Below are 14,112 nucleotides of genomic sequence, written 5' to 3'. Positions count from 1 at the left end.
ACCATCATGCAACCTAAAGAACATCCCTGATGACTTCTCATCTACCATGAAAATACAACTTAAAGAACATCCCAGATGAATTTAATGTAAAAAATAGATTAGCACTATTAAGCCTAACTGACCAGGAACCAGATGAACTCTGGACTGAAGCTAGGGATATTGTTAAGGGAGAATGCAGAAAGACACTATCTGTACCCAAAAAGAAAGAGACGAATCAATGGATGACAGACAAAGCCCTTCAAGCAGTAAATGACAGGCAAGAAGCAAAAATAAAGAGTGACAGAAATAGAGTCAGGATCCTGAACACAACTGTTCAATTTTCAACTGTTCATATGCTGCACAACAACACTTGAAGGAGGAGTGAAAATTGGAGGAAGGAATATTGACAATTTAAGACATGCAGATGATACCATACTATTAGTAGAAGATAACAAATACTTGGAACAATTACCAAAGAAAGTCAAAAAAGAAAGGGCAAAGGCAGATTTATAGTTGAACATCAAGAAAGCAAAAATAATGACTATGGAGGATTTACATACATTCAACATAGACAATGAGGAAATTGAAATAGTCAAACATTTCCCATAACTTGGATCAGTCAGTGATCAGAAGGGTGATTGTCATCAAGAAATCAGAAGAAGACTGGGACTTGGAAGAGCAGCTATGAACTAGACAAGATTTTAAAATGCAAAGATATATTAATGAATACTATATTTAGGATTGTCCATGCCATCATATTTCCCATCACTATGTATGAGTATGAGAGCTGGATAGTGGAGAAAGTGGACAGAAACAAAATTAATTCATTTAAGATGTGGTGCTGGAGAAGAGTTTTGCCTACACTGTGAATGGCTAAAAAGACAAATAAATGGGTCCTAGAACAAACCAGAACTCCCACTAGAAGCCAAGATAACTAAGTTTAGGCTATCATACTTGGGCCACATCATGAGAACGCATGACTCACTCAAAAAATAATAATACTTGATAAGGTAAAGGGCAGTAGGAAAAGAGGAAGACCTTAATCTAGATGGATAGATTCAAGTGAGGAAGCCACAGCCGTACGTCTACAGGATACCCCCAGAAATGTTTATATTTCATTATCTTTTGAACAGTTTGATGAAACTTTGTACAACTGATGTCTATCACTCCTGCCCTTTGAGGTCAGTGTATAGTCATCTGTGTGTCTGTACATCTTCTTTCTTTCTTTCTTTCTTTCTTTCTTTCTTTCTTTCTTTCTTTCCCATAAACGCTCATAACATTTCTTCAAGCCTTTACAAGCCCCCTGTGAGGACATCGTGGGCCCTGGGGAATCTGTGAACCACAAGTTAAGAACCGCTGGCTTAGATGCATCTAAGGTTTTTGTTCTTCCAACAAAAGCATGGATTGTAAAGAATAATTACGGAAAGTCTTCAACCAATTTTAATGTCTGTCAGAGTGAGTGATTATGAGATTCTTAACTACCAGAAGCTGCCATAGAACAACATTGGACTATGGCTGTCCAGAAATCCTCACCTGTCCTCTAATCTTCTCAATTGTTTCAAATTCTTTGTTTAGCTAAAGGATGGGGGGACCTTTTTTTGGCCCAAGAGCTACATTTCCCCCTCGGAAATTGTTTGGGCTTGCAGGCCCTTGGTAGGCATGGATGGAGTCCCGAACCAACTCACATTCTTGCTCAAATGCTCTCACCACATGCAATCCATTCATCATTCAATTCTCTTCTGGTATCTCTTTCCCCTTTGTTTGGTATTGATTTGGTACTGTAAGCAAGGGAAGCAGCAATCAGAAAACAATTAGAAAATCTGGGTGGAGCATTTCTTTTGGGGTTGCAAGTGGTGGGATTTTACATATTGGCCTGGCTTGTTCCACAATTGATTCATTGGTTAAGACTGCTCATGGAGTCAATCAATTTCTTATTGAGTTTCTGCCTCTAGGCAGCCCTTATTGCCTCATTCAGTTCACATCCCTACCTTTGATGCTACATTTTCATGTCATAATAAACCATGGAGAGGAATGAATTTTGCCTCATTCCAGGATTTTATTTCCTTGCCCCCATCAAGCAGGACTCCCCTCGCATGGTGCTTTGTTTTCCAATTTAAATTACTCACAGTTTAGTTAAACTGTAAACTGTAGTTCATCTATGATTAGATCAAAACAAGTGTGCTCCATAAAGTACAGTTGGTTGATTTTAGACAAACCACAGTTAAGCTTAATCACAAGTCTGATAGGCTTTGAGAGCATCCCAATCTTCAGCTACATGAGAACAGAAATAAAACAGATTCTTCCTTATAGCTATGGTTATAGCTATGGACAAAGGCAGGAGAGGCTGGGCACATTCCTAACCATGGCATATCATGGTGTCTGAAGTAGAACTAGCCTTCTTGACTGGAGTTGTAGTCTAAACTGTAACTTTCCTAACTTCTCATCTGAACATAGTAATGGAAAGTGGTTTATCCTTGAGTTCAGAAAGAAAACATAATGGCAAGAGAACTGTGGCAGGGCTTATGTGTGCATGAGTCAGGGCATATTTGGAAAATCAGAAACCATGTGCCATGCCTGAGGGAATTATATCACAACCAAGAAGAAGTATTCATGGCTTGTGTTAGTATTGCTGGCAAGGTATACCACAGATATATAATCTTATTTAGCAACTTCGGATGACTGGATTTTTAATTACATATTTAAGTTTATTTATGGATGCAAAAAACTTTGACAGTAATGTTTGAGTATGCCTTGCGTAAGAAAATAAAAGGAGTGTAAGGAAAAAAAAAACCCAAAGCAAATGGTTTTCTGAGTTCAGAACTCAGTTTTCTATGCTTCTCAGAGCATCTTTAATTTTGCTGAAGGATACATTTCCAGCCCTTTAACTGCAGATAAATTCTTGAGAGAGTTTGCATAATCCTTACCATTTTAAGCTTTCTGGTGCAGAACCTAGAGAGGTGCCTATGATTTCCAGAGGTTGGGTACAGGATTTTAATGTCCTTCCCACTTAATTAAAAATAATTAACTAACTTGAACAAATAAATGAAATATAAGAAAAATATTAATCTTTATTTCTGATGAAGTACACTTCAGTCTAAAAAGGTTTATGTTACCAGACTCTTTCAAAGGTGCAACAAAATCCTTTTGCATATTAATCTTTACAGGTTCCATAATCAGCTTGCTTGCTTGTAGAATTTAAACTGTTTTTAGTGTACAAGCATCTGTAACCCTCCTACCCCCATAATATGCTCTCTTTTAGGCAACCTTTGGACTTTTGGGAATCTGGAGTCAGCTGCTTCATTTTAACTATTTGCAAAACCATTTCTTTTATAGGAAATTTGGGCAGCAAATGAACTGGAATGAAGATAAAATTCTTAAATCCATTTGTTAATCCACGATTAGAGTAGCCCTGTGGAATCAATGGAATTTACATAAGTCTAGAATTACCATTTCCACTGATTATATGACTCTTTTCCCGCTGGGTCTAGTTATTGGATTTAGTACAAAAATAACATGTTTTGCCAGGTGAAAACCTCTGAATCAGTTTTCTTATATTGGTGCTTCTCACAAATATGTAGGGCTGCAACTTCCATAATTGCCATCCTGAATGACAAAAGATAATGCAAGTTATGGTCCAACACTTCTAGAGGACAGTCACTTGGTGAAAGGTACTCTCTTGATTGACAAAAAGGACTAAATAAAATCAATATCCACTGCTTTCTTCCCATGAAACTTCCCATTATGGAATGGAATATGGAAAGCATGGCTTCTGTTAATATTTCCCCCTCAAAAATGCTTTAATAAAGTATTGTTGCCTTTTTATTGCCATATAATAAACAAGTGAGCCACAGAACAAAATGTGGTGTGTGTGTGTGCCTTTATATCCCTGTGTTTCTTCTTCCACCATTTTCTAGCCACTCCATCCCATTGCCCCTTTCAGCAGTCATTCAGCATTTCATAGATGCACAGTTCAACCAGTTTTTGCGGTGCTGATTTCATCCCTAGCACAAACATTAAGGATTCTCCCCTGTGCCAATTTCCTTTATTAAAAAATACCTTCACAAATTGTAAGGTTACACTGAGTTACTGATGTCTCCCTGTCATGCCTAAATGTTGCATTTTTGGCTACATAAGCAAAGGCACTTGGAGAACTGAATCAATGCAACTTCCAATGGAATTTCAGAAGATAGGAAATTGCTTTTTGCGAGACACATACTGTATACACTGGTGCCTCGGGTTACGAAATTAATTCGTTCCGCCATTCCTTTCGTAACCCGAAAATTTCGTAACCCGAAAAATAATCCGTTAGCACTGGAAAGCCTATAGCTGCACTTTGCAGCATTTGAATTTCGCGCCGAAATGAATTTCGTAACCCGAAAAATATTTCGTAACCCGAAACAGTTTTTGCCAATCCAACTTTTTCGTATCCCGGAAATTTCGTAACCCGATCATTTCGTATCCCGAGGCACCAGTGTATACTCAACTATAAGTTAACTTCATGTATAAGTTGAGGGCAGGTTTGGGGGCCAAAATTATAGATTTTGATATGACCCATGGATAAGTTGAGGGCGAAACTTAGTAACACCAGTAACAAAGGGTCTAAAGGATGAAGCAAAGGAAAATAATGCCAAAGAATTTGCAAAACTCATGCGCACACTAAAGTCTGGATGGATGAGAGAGTAGAGGGGAGCGAGTCTGTGTTTCCAAGGCAGATCTCATTCTTGCCTGTCACCAGAGGATGACTTCTTCTTCTCTCTTTCTATTATTATTAGAGGTAAAGTACAATACTTAAATTAACCCATGGATAAGTTGACTCAGGTTTGTTGGGTCAATTTTTTTACCAAAATTTCTAGACTTATACAGAATATCTACAGTATACTCACAACATAGGACTTTATCACACCGGCAAAAAAGATGGGAGCATAGTGGGCTACTCCCATAAATATTGTTTAATAATGCAAAGATTATCACATGACGTCACATGATTATGCTGCGATTATCCCCCGATTATCCTGTGAATAAAAAGCAGTGCTAGAATTCCTCTTTAGTCACAGGATTATTGCGGGATACTCTTTATATTGCACAATGTCATGTGATCATCTTCACATTATTGCGTGATATTGACGGGAGCATCCCGGTAAGCTCCCATCTTTTTTGCTGGTGTGATAAAATCCATAGTTTCCTAAATGTGTAGTTCTGGGGTTTGGTGGCAAGGAGGCTGCAATGTGAAGCGGGAAGCTGAGAGAGATTTCTTAACCCCATTCTGTTACCATTGACTACTAAGAATAACCTCATGCCAGTGGCAGGACAGGGAGGTACAGGGAGTGTAGACCGCACTGGGTGACACTCTAGATGAGACGTGTCACCCAGTTGGGCCCTCCTCCCCTTTCAGTGCATGAGAGACAAGAATATATCCTTCTGGGCTTTTTCCCTGGGTAGGAAGCACAGTGATGGAGCAGCAGGAGGAGCAAATGTGTTCCCATCCCGACTGCTCCATCACTGGGCTTTCTCCCTAGGGATAAAGCCCAATGATGGAGCAGCAGGAGGGGTGAATGGGTGCTTCTCCCAGCTGCTCTATTGCTGGGTTTCTCCCTGAGGAGGAAACCCAGTGACGGAGCAGCAGAAGGGATGGATGTGCCCCTTCTTTCTCCTCCCACTACCTCACTTGCCCAGCCCTCCACACTGGATGACACCCTAAGTAGTGATGCCACTGCCTCCTCCAGCTGCTTTTACACCTGTTGCTGCAAAAGATACTGATTTCCCAGTATTGTCATTTCTCAGGAAGTAATTGCATTGCTTGAAATAGACTCTTCACAACTTTCTCACAACTATGGCTTAGTACTTCAAGCAGAAGCAATGCTCCCCTTTCCTCCAGTGCAACCAGTAGAGAAATAAACCAGGATTGAGTTTCTCTTTGTTTAGTTGTTGGCTTGCTATGGCTTAAAACAGATCATGGTTTAAAACAGGAGCTGTAATTATGTGGCCTGTCATTCCTAGCAGCTCTAGCTGACATAGCTAATGGTGGGGAATGCCGAGAGCTGCAGTCCAGGAGCATCTAGAGAGGTACGTGATCTCCACCCATTTAAAACAACAAGATTGAGATAATTGCTCTCTCCTCCCGCAAAAGTACAAAATCTGCATTGTCTAGCTGGCTTATTTATCAAGCTATTTTTACTCAAATTTCCTCGTTGCGGTGTAATAACAAGCCAGGTGCTGGCTAAAGGACAAATGTAATCCTGTTTTTTCTGTGAATGTTCCTACTGTGAGTGGGGAGGGAGGAGGAAAGAGTGCTCAAGTGGGCTCCTTTTTGTTCATGTGCAAAGCAACCTATGCTTTAGCATTATGTGCAGATGCAGTCACTGCCTTGTTTCTTGGTCAGGTTTTGTTGATTATCAGGTTTGTAACAGAGGTTTGCAGCAGAATTTGCACAGTGAACATGATATGAAAGAGGCATCCTTTTTCAGCCAGTTAACTCTTCTGAATGCCTGCCATTGGCAAACCAGGATTCAGCATAATTGAATTTTCTTAAGGATGTACACATAGCAAACCAAAGTGACCTCCCTTTCCCTATTTGTTCATTAGTACAATAGCTGCTGAGCAATAAAAAAAAATATCATGCAAATTGTTCTAAGTCGAAATTGCCCTGTGGTTTTACAAGTTCTTTATTCACAGTACCTCTTCCATTGTCAATATGACTAATAACAAACACTGTTGGATTCACAAGGACTTTGGGAATGACTAGTGCCAAGTAAGCGTTTGCAAAAATAATAAAAGGAGGCAGTATCAATAAATATATAACTTGTCAGTGCAAAGAAGGGAATAATATTGCCAGTGTAGAAAAGACAGGAGGATTCAAGTATACCTGTAAGGTTTGTAGTCCATTCCCCTTTTTTACAATTACTGATTCTTTTTTTCTCTTAAAAAAAACAAATGAATCTTAACTTGTTCGGCAAGGCACAATTACTATAAGAGGAAAGGAGCATTCAAATCATTTTACATAGAAATCTTTGACATTCCAAAAAAAATTATAATCACATTTTCAGTTATTGATTCACTGGTCTGTCACAAGCAAGGCAGTTTTAAAACACGGTCTTGAGTAACTGAGTAACTGAGCAGAGGGAGAGATGAAAATTATTTCAGCAATCTAGTGAAGAGGGAAATTCCTTTGCATTAATTCTCACATGAATGCCTGAAAATAAACTTGGACTACTGTTGAGTCTGGCTTCTCTTATTGCTGCTTGTTCAGGATTTGAAGCATGAGATTTTTAGTGGCTGTCTTCTCTTTCCATTTTCTCTGCTATTTCAAGGAAGTCGCTGAAGAGACACTGAAGTGGAGATGACCCCCTCGGACAAAAATCCAAATGGACTAGACAACCCGACTTTTGTTGTAAGTCTCTGTTTCTGGGTTTTTCAAAATTAATACACAGTTATTGTTTTTAAAATTCCGTTCTTTGTAAATTGTAACGTCTTGCTACTTATACAGCCTTCCTGTCACTTTTTTTACATTTGAAAAATATCAGCTAGGAAAAATAGTCATTCCCCATATAGGCTAGAAACTTATCTAGATAGGAACCTATCACCTAATTTTTATTTCGCTAGAGTTAATTTACTATCATTTCTTTTTCTGCTAGAGAGAAAGAACCTTTCCTTTTTTGCTCCCACTTCAGTTTATGACAGGATGCATAACGGACATATAGTTGTTTGCATTTTAAGGCTTTTGAATGATCTTGTGGTGTGTGCATACTGCTCTTTCTTTTTCCACCCTATGTGTATTATGTGCCTTCAAGTTGTTCCCTACTTATGGCAACTCTAAGGCAAACTTATGATAAGGTTTTCTTGGCAAGATTTGTTCAGAAGGGGTTTACCATTGCCTTCCCCTGAGGCTGAGAGCATGTGACTTGCCCAAGGTCACCAAGTGGGTTTCATGGCCATGCTGGGATTCGAGCCCTGGGCTCCAAAGTCATAGTCCAACACTTAAACCATTATGCCACGCTGTGCCCTGCACTTATTATATGCCTCCAACAGGCTGCAGTCCTGGTCACACTTACGTGCAAGTAATTCCATTAAATCCTGTGGACTTTAACTAAGGATAGAAGCAAAATTTATTTGTTTCACATATTTAGGTGAAATTACCAAATTTGCACACACACATACCCAAACTGAAATGCGTGTTAAATGTTGATTTCCAAACTTTTCTGAACTTTGCTATCAACTGTAGAATATTCCTGGTCACAATTCCATCCCTCCATCCATGTTCTCATTTCAGCAACTGCATTAAAGACAGCTTTCCCAACACAATTTTTTTTTGTCCTTTTCTTGCCCCCAACAGACATTTAGCATCCTGTGGCTCCTGAACTTCATAGGCTGTTGGAGGTTGCCTCTTTAGATTTCTGTTCCCTGAGTATAAATATACTTGTGTGCAAACCTTGCTGTTCCTATAAGTTTGCCAATGCCAATAGGAAGGGAGGGCAGGGTGAAGCCAGTATAAATACTGGGGTCTGGAAATCTAGAAGGGACCCCGGGGGCCAACTTTGTTGCATATGTTTTGTTTTGTTTTGTTTCATTGTTTGTTAATTGTTTTCCCCTCTCCATTGTAAAATCAGTGAATTTCAAAGAAAATAGGAATGGTGTACAAAATTGTATCAGTTATCAGCCACCATAGACTCAGATCAACCAAAGAGCTACTAGTTTCCTATTAAGAACCAAATATAATTATATTTTAATGTAATTCTAAATGAAATATATATTTCATGTTCAATACATTTGGAAATCTAAATACAGGCTTGCAAACTTGTGCAGTGAAATAGGCATTTTCAAAGGAAGATTTCTAGTTGATCTGCCCATGGCTGCATCCGCACAGCAGAAATAATCCAGTTTGACACCCCTTTAACTGCCATGACTCAATGCTATGGAATCCGGGGAACTGTAGTTTGTTGTGGCACTAGAGCTCTCTGACAGAGAAGGCTACATTTCTCACAAAACTAAAATTCTTGAACTCCGTAGCATTGAGCTGAGGCAGTTAAAGCGGTTTCAAACTGGATTAATTTTGCAGTGAAGAAGCAGCCTTTGTTGAAGGATGTAATTTTTGCCCCCCCTCTCCACTGGAGCCTAAACCTGCTGTCATAGAATCACAGAATCCTAGAGTTGGAAGAGACCACAAGGGACATCCAGTCCTGCCCCCTGCCATGCAGGAACTCTCAATCAAAGTTGCCCTGCTGATACCGCTCTGTTTCATATGGATTCATTCTGGCTGTGTAGCCATTAGCATTCAACACCTCAGTTATAAGAGGGAGAGATATTAATGTACATTCTGTAACATAAATGCTGGACAGTATTTCTCTGAGTGAAGCAGATTAACGGTTACCAGACATCCTCCTTTTCCAAGACATGTCCTCCATTTCAACCTTCAGTCCAAGATGCATTCCAAAAAATTCTCCATTCTAACCATGAACTAGAAGCATTAATTGACATTTCTACTAGTGTCTTTAGTTTTTATTTGGTCATGTCCTACATTTTTCTTGAATGCCCTACATTTTTGGTGCCTTGCCCTCGTTTGCTGTTAAGATTGCTAAGTAGATTGCTACCTTCCAATTTTACATAAACTGAAAACAATAATAAGAAGTGGGGGAGATGGAAAGGCTAGCATCCAGGTCCATGCTGTGCTCTCAGACTTTCTGACTATTTACTAGCCATCTTTTCTCCTCACAGTTTCATGTCCCAGCAGCCTGCTTCCAGCTTTTTCCTCCCTCCCTCATGACAGCCCTTGTAACTTAAGAAATAAAAACTTATTGCTTTAGCAAAAGAGAAATCCGCTCCAGCTGGTTACCCCTTTCCTATTTATACAATGCACATCTAACAAGAGTGCAATGCATGTGGTGTATCATGCTGAGGAGAAGAAAGGGCAGCATAAATGAAATATTCATGGTATTTTATTGCCTCTTTTTTCAAAATTAGAGCTGTGGTTGTGGTTGAGTTGACTGTCTTTAACTTTTCTGAGCCACTGGATCAAAATAAAATTAAAAGGTGCTAAAAGAGAATGTCTTAGAAAAAAAGGCAGGAGCCAGTTTCAGGGATAGGAACTAATTAAAATCAGTTGGGTTAGCAATTTCTAATAAAAAGGGGTGACTTATTTTAAAAAAATAACCTAATTAGTTGTCTTGAGTTGGACTTTCAGCATTATCTTAATTCCAGAACTGAGTTATTAATTAAGCTATAAATTTATTATATGAGAGGCTAGCCAAAGAGCCAGTAAATTTTACATTTCCCAGCAAGCTCTTTAATAAATGTAAACACTGTATCTCTTTATTTTTTTTAATTCCCATTTCCAAATGGTTAGTTAACATTTATGTAAATCCTGTGCCTCCAGTGGCTCTACTCTGCTTAGGCATAGTGATTGGGTTTAGCTCAATTTTCTATTATTATTATTATCATCTTCATCAGGAATCTTTAGCTTGATAGAAACATAAAAGACTGGAGGAGCTAAAGAGACATTGTACTATATAAGTGTTGTCCGGGTTAGCAAATAGTAATGCCGTTTAGTTCTATGGCTCAGACACTTAGAGGAATATTCTCCTTTGCCTCCGGCAGATTGATGATGGAGAACATTACTGCAGCTTCCATGAAGTTGGTGCCACAGTTCCAAATAGTGAAGAAAGACATAAAGGCCATGGCAAAGATGGCAACAGACTTGCTTACACTGTTACAGATATACCCCCATGGTATCTCTGCATCTTCTTGGGAATTCAGGTGAGTCTGAAAGTATTCAGTCTGACAGAGATTTTTGGAAGGTGTCTGCTGTGTAACCAGGCAAACAAAAATATAAAGTTTGTCACCCGGGAGGGAAGCACCCAAATCCAATGGATAAACAGGGTTTAAACCTGGGAATATCCCGCAAAAGCGGGATTGTTTTCAGATGGCATCACACTACTTGGGCATTAACGTGGCATTAACCCATGCAGAAAGCTGCAAAATCACACTGCTTTTTAATTTCGGTCCCGAAGTTAAAAAGTGGCACAAGTTTGTAGCTTTCTGCATGGGTTAAAGTCACGTTAATGCCTAAGTCGTGTGATGTCATCTGAAAACAATCCCACATTTTTGTTTCTTTCCCCACCTTTTTAAAGATACATTTTAAAAAAACAGCACCAACATTGATGCCAGTTAATTACTAGAGGTGTGTTGTACTGAGTTACTGTATTTTTATTAATAAATAACCTTCTAAGCTAGCATAGTGTTCAAAGATAGTAAAATCCAGGGGATGTGAATACTGAATCAACCCAAAGCCATTTCCTCTATCTGCCTTTTCTCTCTCTCTCTCTCTCTGGTTTTTAGCATTACTTGACTGCCCTTGGAGGTCTTGTTGCCATCCCTCTCATCCTCTCCAAATCGCTCTGCCTGGAGCACGATGCTGTCACACAGAGTCACCTAATCAGCAACTTCTTCTTTGTCTCAGGAATCTGCACACTCCTTCAAGTCGTTTTTGGAGTCAGGTACAGATGTACTTCTGGATACGTAACACTACACATTTACAAATGACTGAGATAGGTCCAAAACACACAAGTTTGAGAGTGCTTTAACTGTCCTGGCTCAATGCTAGGAGATTCTGGGAATTGTAGTTTATTGTGGCACCAAAGCTCTCTGACAGAGAAGGCTAAATGTCTCCCAAAATTACAGTTCCCAAGATTCCCTATCACTGAGCCAGGGCAGTTAAAGTTGTCTCAAACTGGATCACTTCTGCAGTGTGTTTTGGACCTATATAGAAGTGCAGCATGTTAGAAATGAAATCAAAGTGAATAGCATTTGTTAATTTTAATAAATGGACTGGGTTTGTAAGAAGCAGAGGATGGAATGACAAACAAAAATTCTTACTTGTTTGCAGAGATAGTGTGTTATTCTTCCTGTCCGCCCAGTTGAGCATAATAGTCTCACCAATGGATACTCACAAATAATCTTTTTATATTCCCTTGAAGAGCAACAAACCAATATGAATTTTGGAACTCTGAATTTTTCCCTTTAAATTGAAAGCTGGTTAATATTAACTGAAATACATATATTTCCCTCTTTTTTTTTTGCTCTCACATACTTTCCAGCTTCCTCTGACCCTCATGTCTACTTTTTCTCCTCCCATCTAACCATAATAAATTTCCTAATTTTCAGTGGCTGAGTGCCATTATTTAAAAATAGAACTGTACAAATAGCGGTTAAATCGTTTATCAGCTGGCAGCTTCAAGAAACACGTGGAGTCTTGTAGGCTGATAATAATTCACATCAAGCCACTGATGGTTGGTAGGCATTGTCCAGGGTGCATCTCTGACTTTCATAAGATTTTCTTACTCTGTGAGAAAGATATCCTGTACCCCATTATTTGAAACGGTAGCTTATAAACTAGGCTTTTTCCAGAGGGGCAACATCACCTTTGGAGGTGGGATACAAATTCACTTTGGGAAACTAGTGTGGGGAGAATTGTTAAATTTAACCCCTCATATTCTAATCATACCCATTATCTCTCTTTTAAAAAAAATGTAGACTGACATTGTCATCACCACCATTACCATCATCATCTTATTATTCATTTTTATGATGCATTTCTGTAGGAGAACCCTCCCCAAAGCTGTTTGTAACACATTGGAAAATATTACAGAATAAAATACAGCAACATTCATGGATCTCCAGTGTCTCATCTACTTTGGCCCCGAGAAAGACATGTGAATAAGTACTTTAATCTAGGACTGATGCAGGAACAATTCACTCATTAGCATTCCCTGTGCTACATAACAGAAAAGGAACAGCGTCAAATACTGAGTTCAAGAAATTCTTTGTTGTTGTTATCTACTGTCAAGTCAGCTTTGACTTAAGAAAAATGCTATGAATGAATGACCTCCATGAACCCATTCATCAACAGCCGTGCTCAAGCCTTGCAAGCTCAGGGCTGTAGCTTCCGAAAATCATAGAAACATAGGCGGGTTACAAACTGCCATTAGGGACGTCCTGAGGACGTCCCAGTTTGGAAAAGGGGCGTCTCTTCTAGATGCCCCTTGCCCTATCATGGACTCAGTCCGTACAAAATGGCAGCGCCCTGTTCATACGGGCGCCGCCATTTTGAGGTAACGGACGCTCTGCGTCCGCACGTGGCGCACCGGAAGTGACACCGCGAGTGCACCCTTTGGCATTTGCGGTGCCTCTTCTGGGGCCTGAGAAGGAGCACGATTTCCGCGCTCCTTCTCTGCAGCATCCGGGAGCCGCGCCGTTTAAAGGGTCCAGCTCCCGGACGCTTCAAGCGGCGGCAGAGCCAGACCGCCGCTTTTCAGCGGTCTATAACCCTCCATAGAGTTGGAAGAGACCACAAGGGTAGGGTTGCCATAATTCTGGACCTCCAAACTGGGACAAATGTAGGACAAAAGTAGGACAAAATTTTCAAATGTAGGACACATTTTTTGAAAAATGGAGGACACGCAAAAAAATTGATTTTTTTTTTTTTAAATGTTAATATAAATGCATGTTTCTTAGGCATGATCAAAATGGAGGACATTTTGGCATTGTTCCTAGACAGATGCCAGAAATGTACTTCCCTTTCTGGCCAACCTCCCCCCCCCATTCCAAACAGCATATTTGGGCATTGAAGAGAAGGAAGAGTGGAAAAGGCAGAGGAGGAGGAAGAGGAGAAGAAGAAGAGGAGGAGGAAGAAGGGGAGGAAGAGGAGGAGGAGAAGAAGAGATGGAGAAGAAGAGGAGGAGGAAGAAGATGAAGAAGAGGAGGAAAAGGAGGAAGAAGGAAGAGGAAGAAGGGGAGGAAGAGGAGGAGGAGAAGAAGAGATGGAGAAGAAGAGGAGGAGGAAGAAGATGAAGAAGAGGAGGAAAAGGAGGAAGAAGGAAGAGGAAGAAGGGGAGGAAGAAGAGGAGGAGGAGGAGAGGAGGAAGAAGAAGAGGAGGAAAAAGATGAAGAAGAAGGGGAGGAAGAGGAGGAGAAAGAAGAAGAAGAGGAGGAGGAAGAAGGGGAGGAAGAAAAGGAGGCAGAAGAAGAGGAGGAGGAGAAAGAGGAAAGGCTCTTTCCCCTGCCTGGCTGCCTCTGTCGCCAACAGAGGAAGCCAGGCAAGGGAATGGGGCCTCGCTGAAGCCAAGCCCCAAACCCCTGCCTGGC

General features: G+C 40.1%; 1 protein-coding gene across 1 annotated transcript in view; it reads left to right on the top strand.

The window, feature by feature from the left end:
• LOC149312047 (solute carrier family 23 member 1-like) overlaps positions 1-14,112 on the top strand; it is a 67,679-nt gene that overhangs the window by 28,067 nt on the left and 25,500 nt on the right. Inside the window, exons 2-4 of the mRNA XM_089526781.1 lie at positions 7,287-7,366; positions 10,567-10,725; positions 11,308-11,465. Coding sequence (XP_089382907.1) covers positions 7,316-7,366; positions 10,567-10,725; positions 11,308-11,465 — 368 coding nt within the window. The 5' untranslated portion in view covers positions 7,287-7,315. The remainder of the gene's footprint in view (positions 1-7,286; positions 7,367-10,566; positions 10,726-11,307; positions 11,466-14,112) is intronic.

Source organism: Sceloporus occidentalis, unplaced genomic scaffold, assembly GCF_023333645.1.
Source record: "Sceloporus occidentalis isolate IW3139 unplaced genomic scaffold, rSceOcc1.0.p SCAF_5, whole genome shotgun sequence".
Taxonomy (NCBI): domain Eukaryota; kingdom Metazoa; phylum Chordata; class Lepidosauria; order Squamata; family Phrynosomatidae; genus Sceloporus; species Sceloporus occidentalis.
Note: the sequence above shows the minus strand (reverse complement) of the source record. Positions and strands in the feature narration are given on the sequence as shown.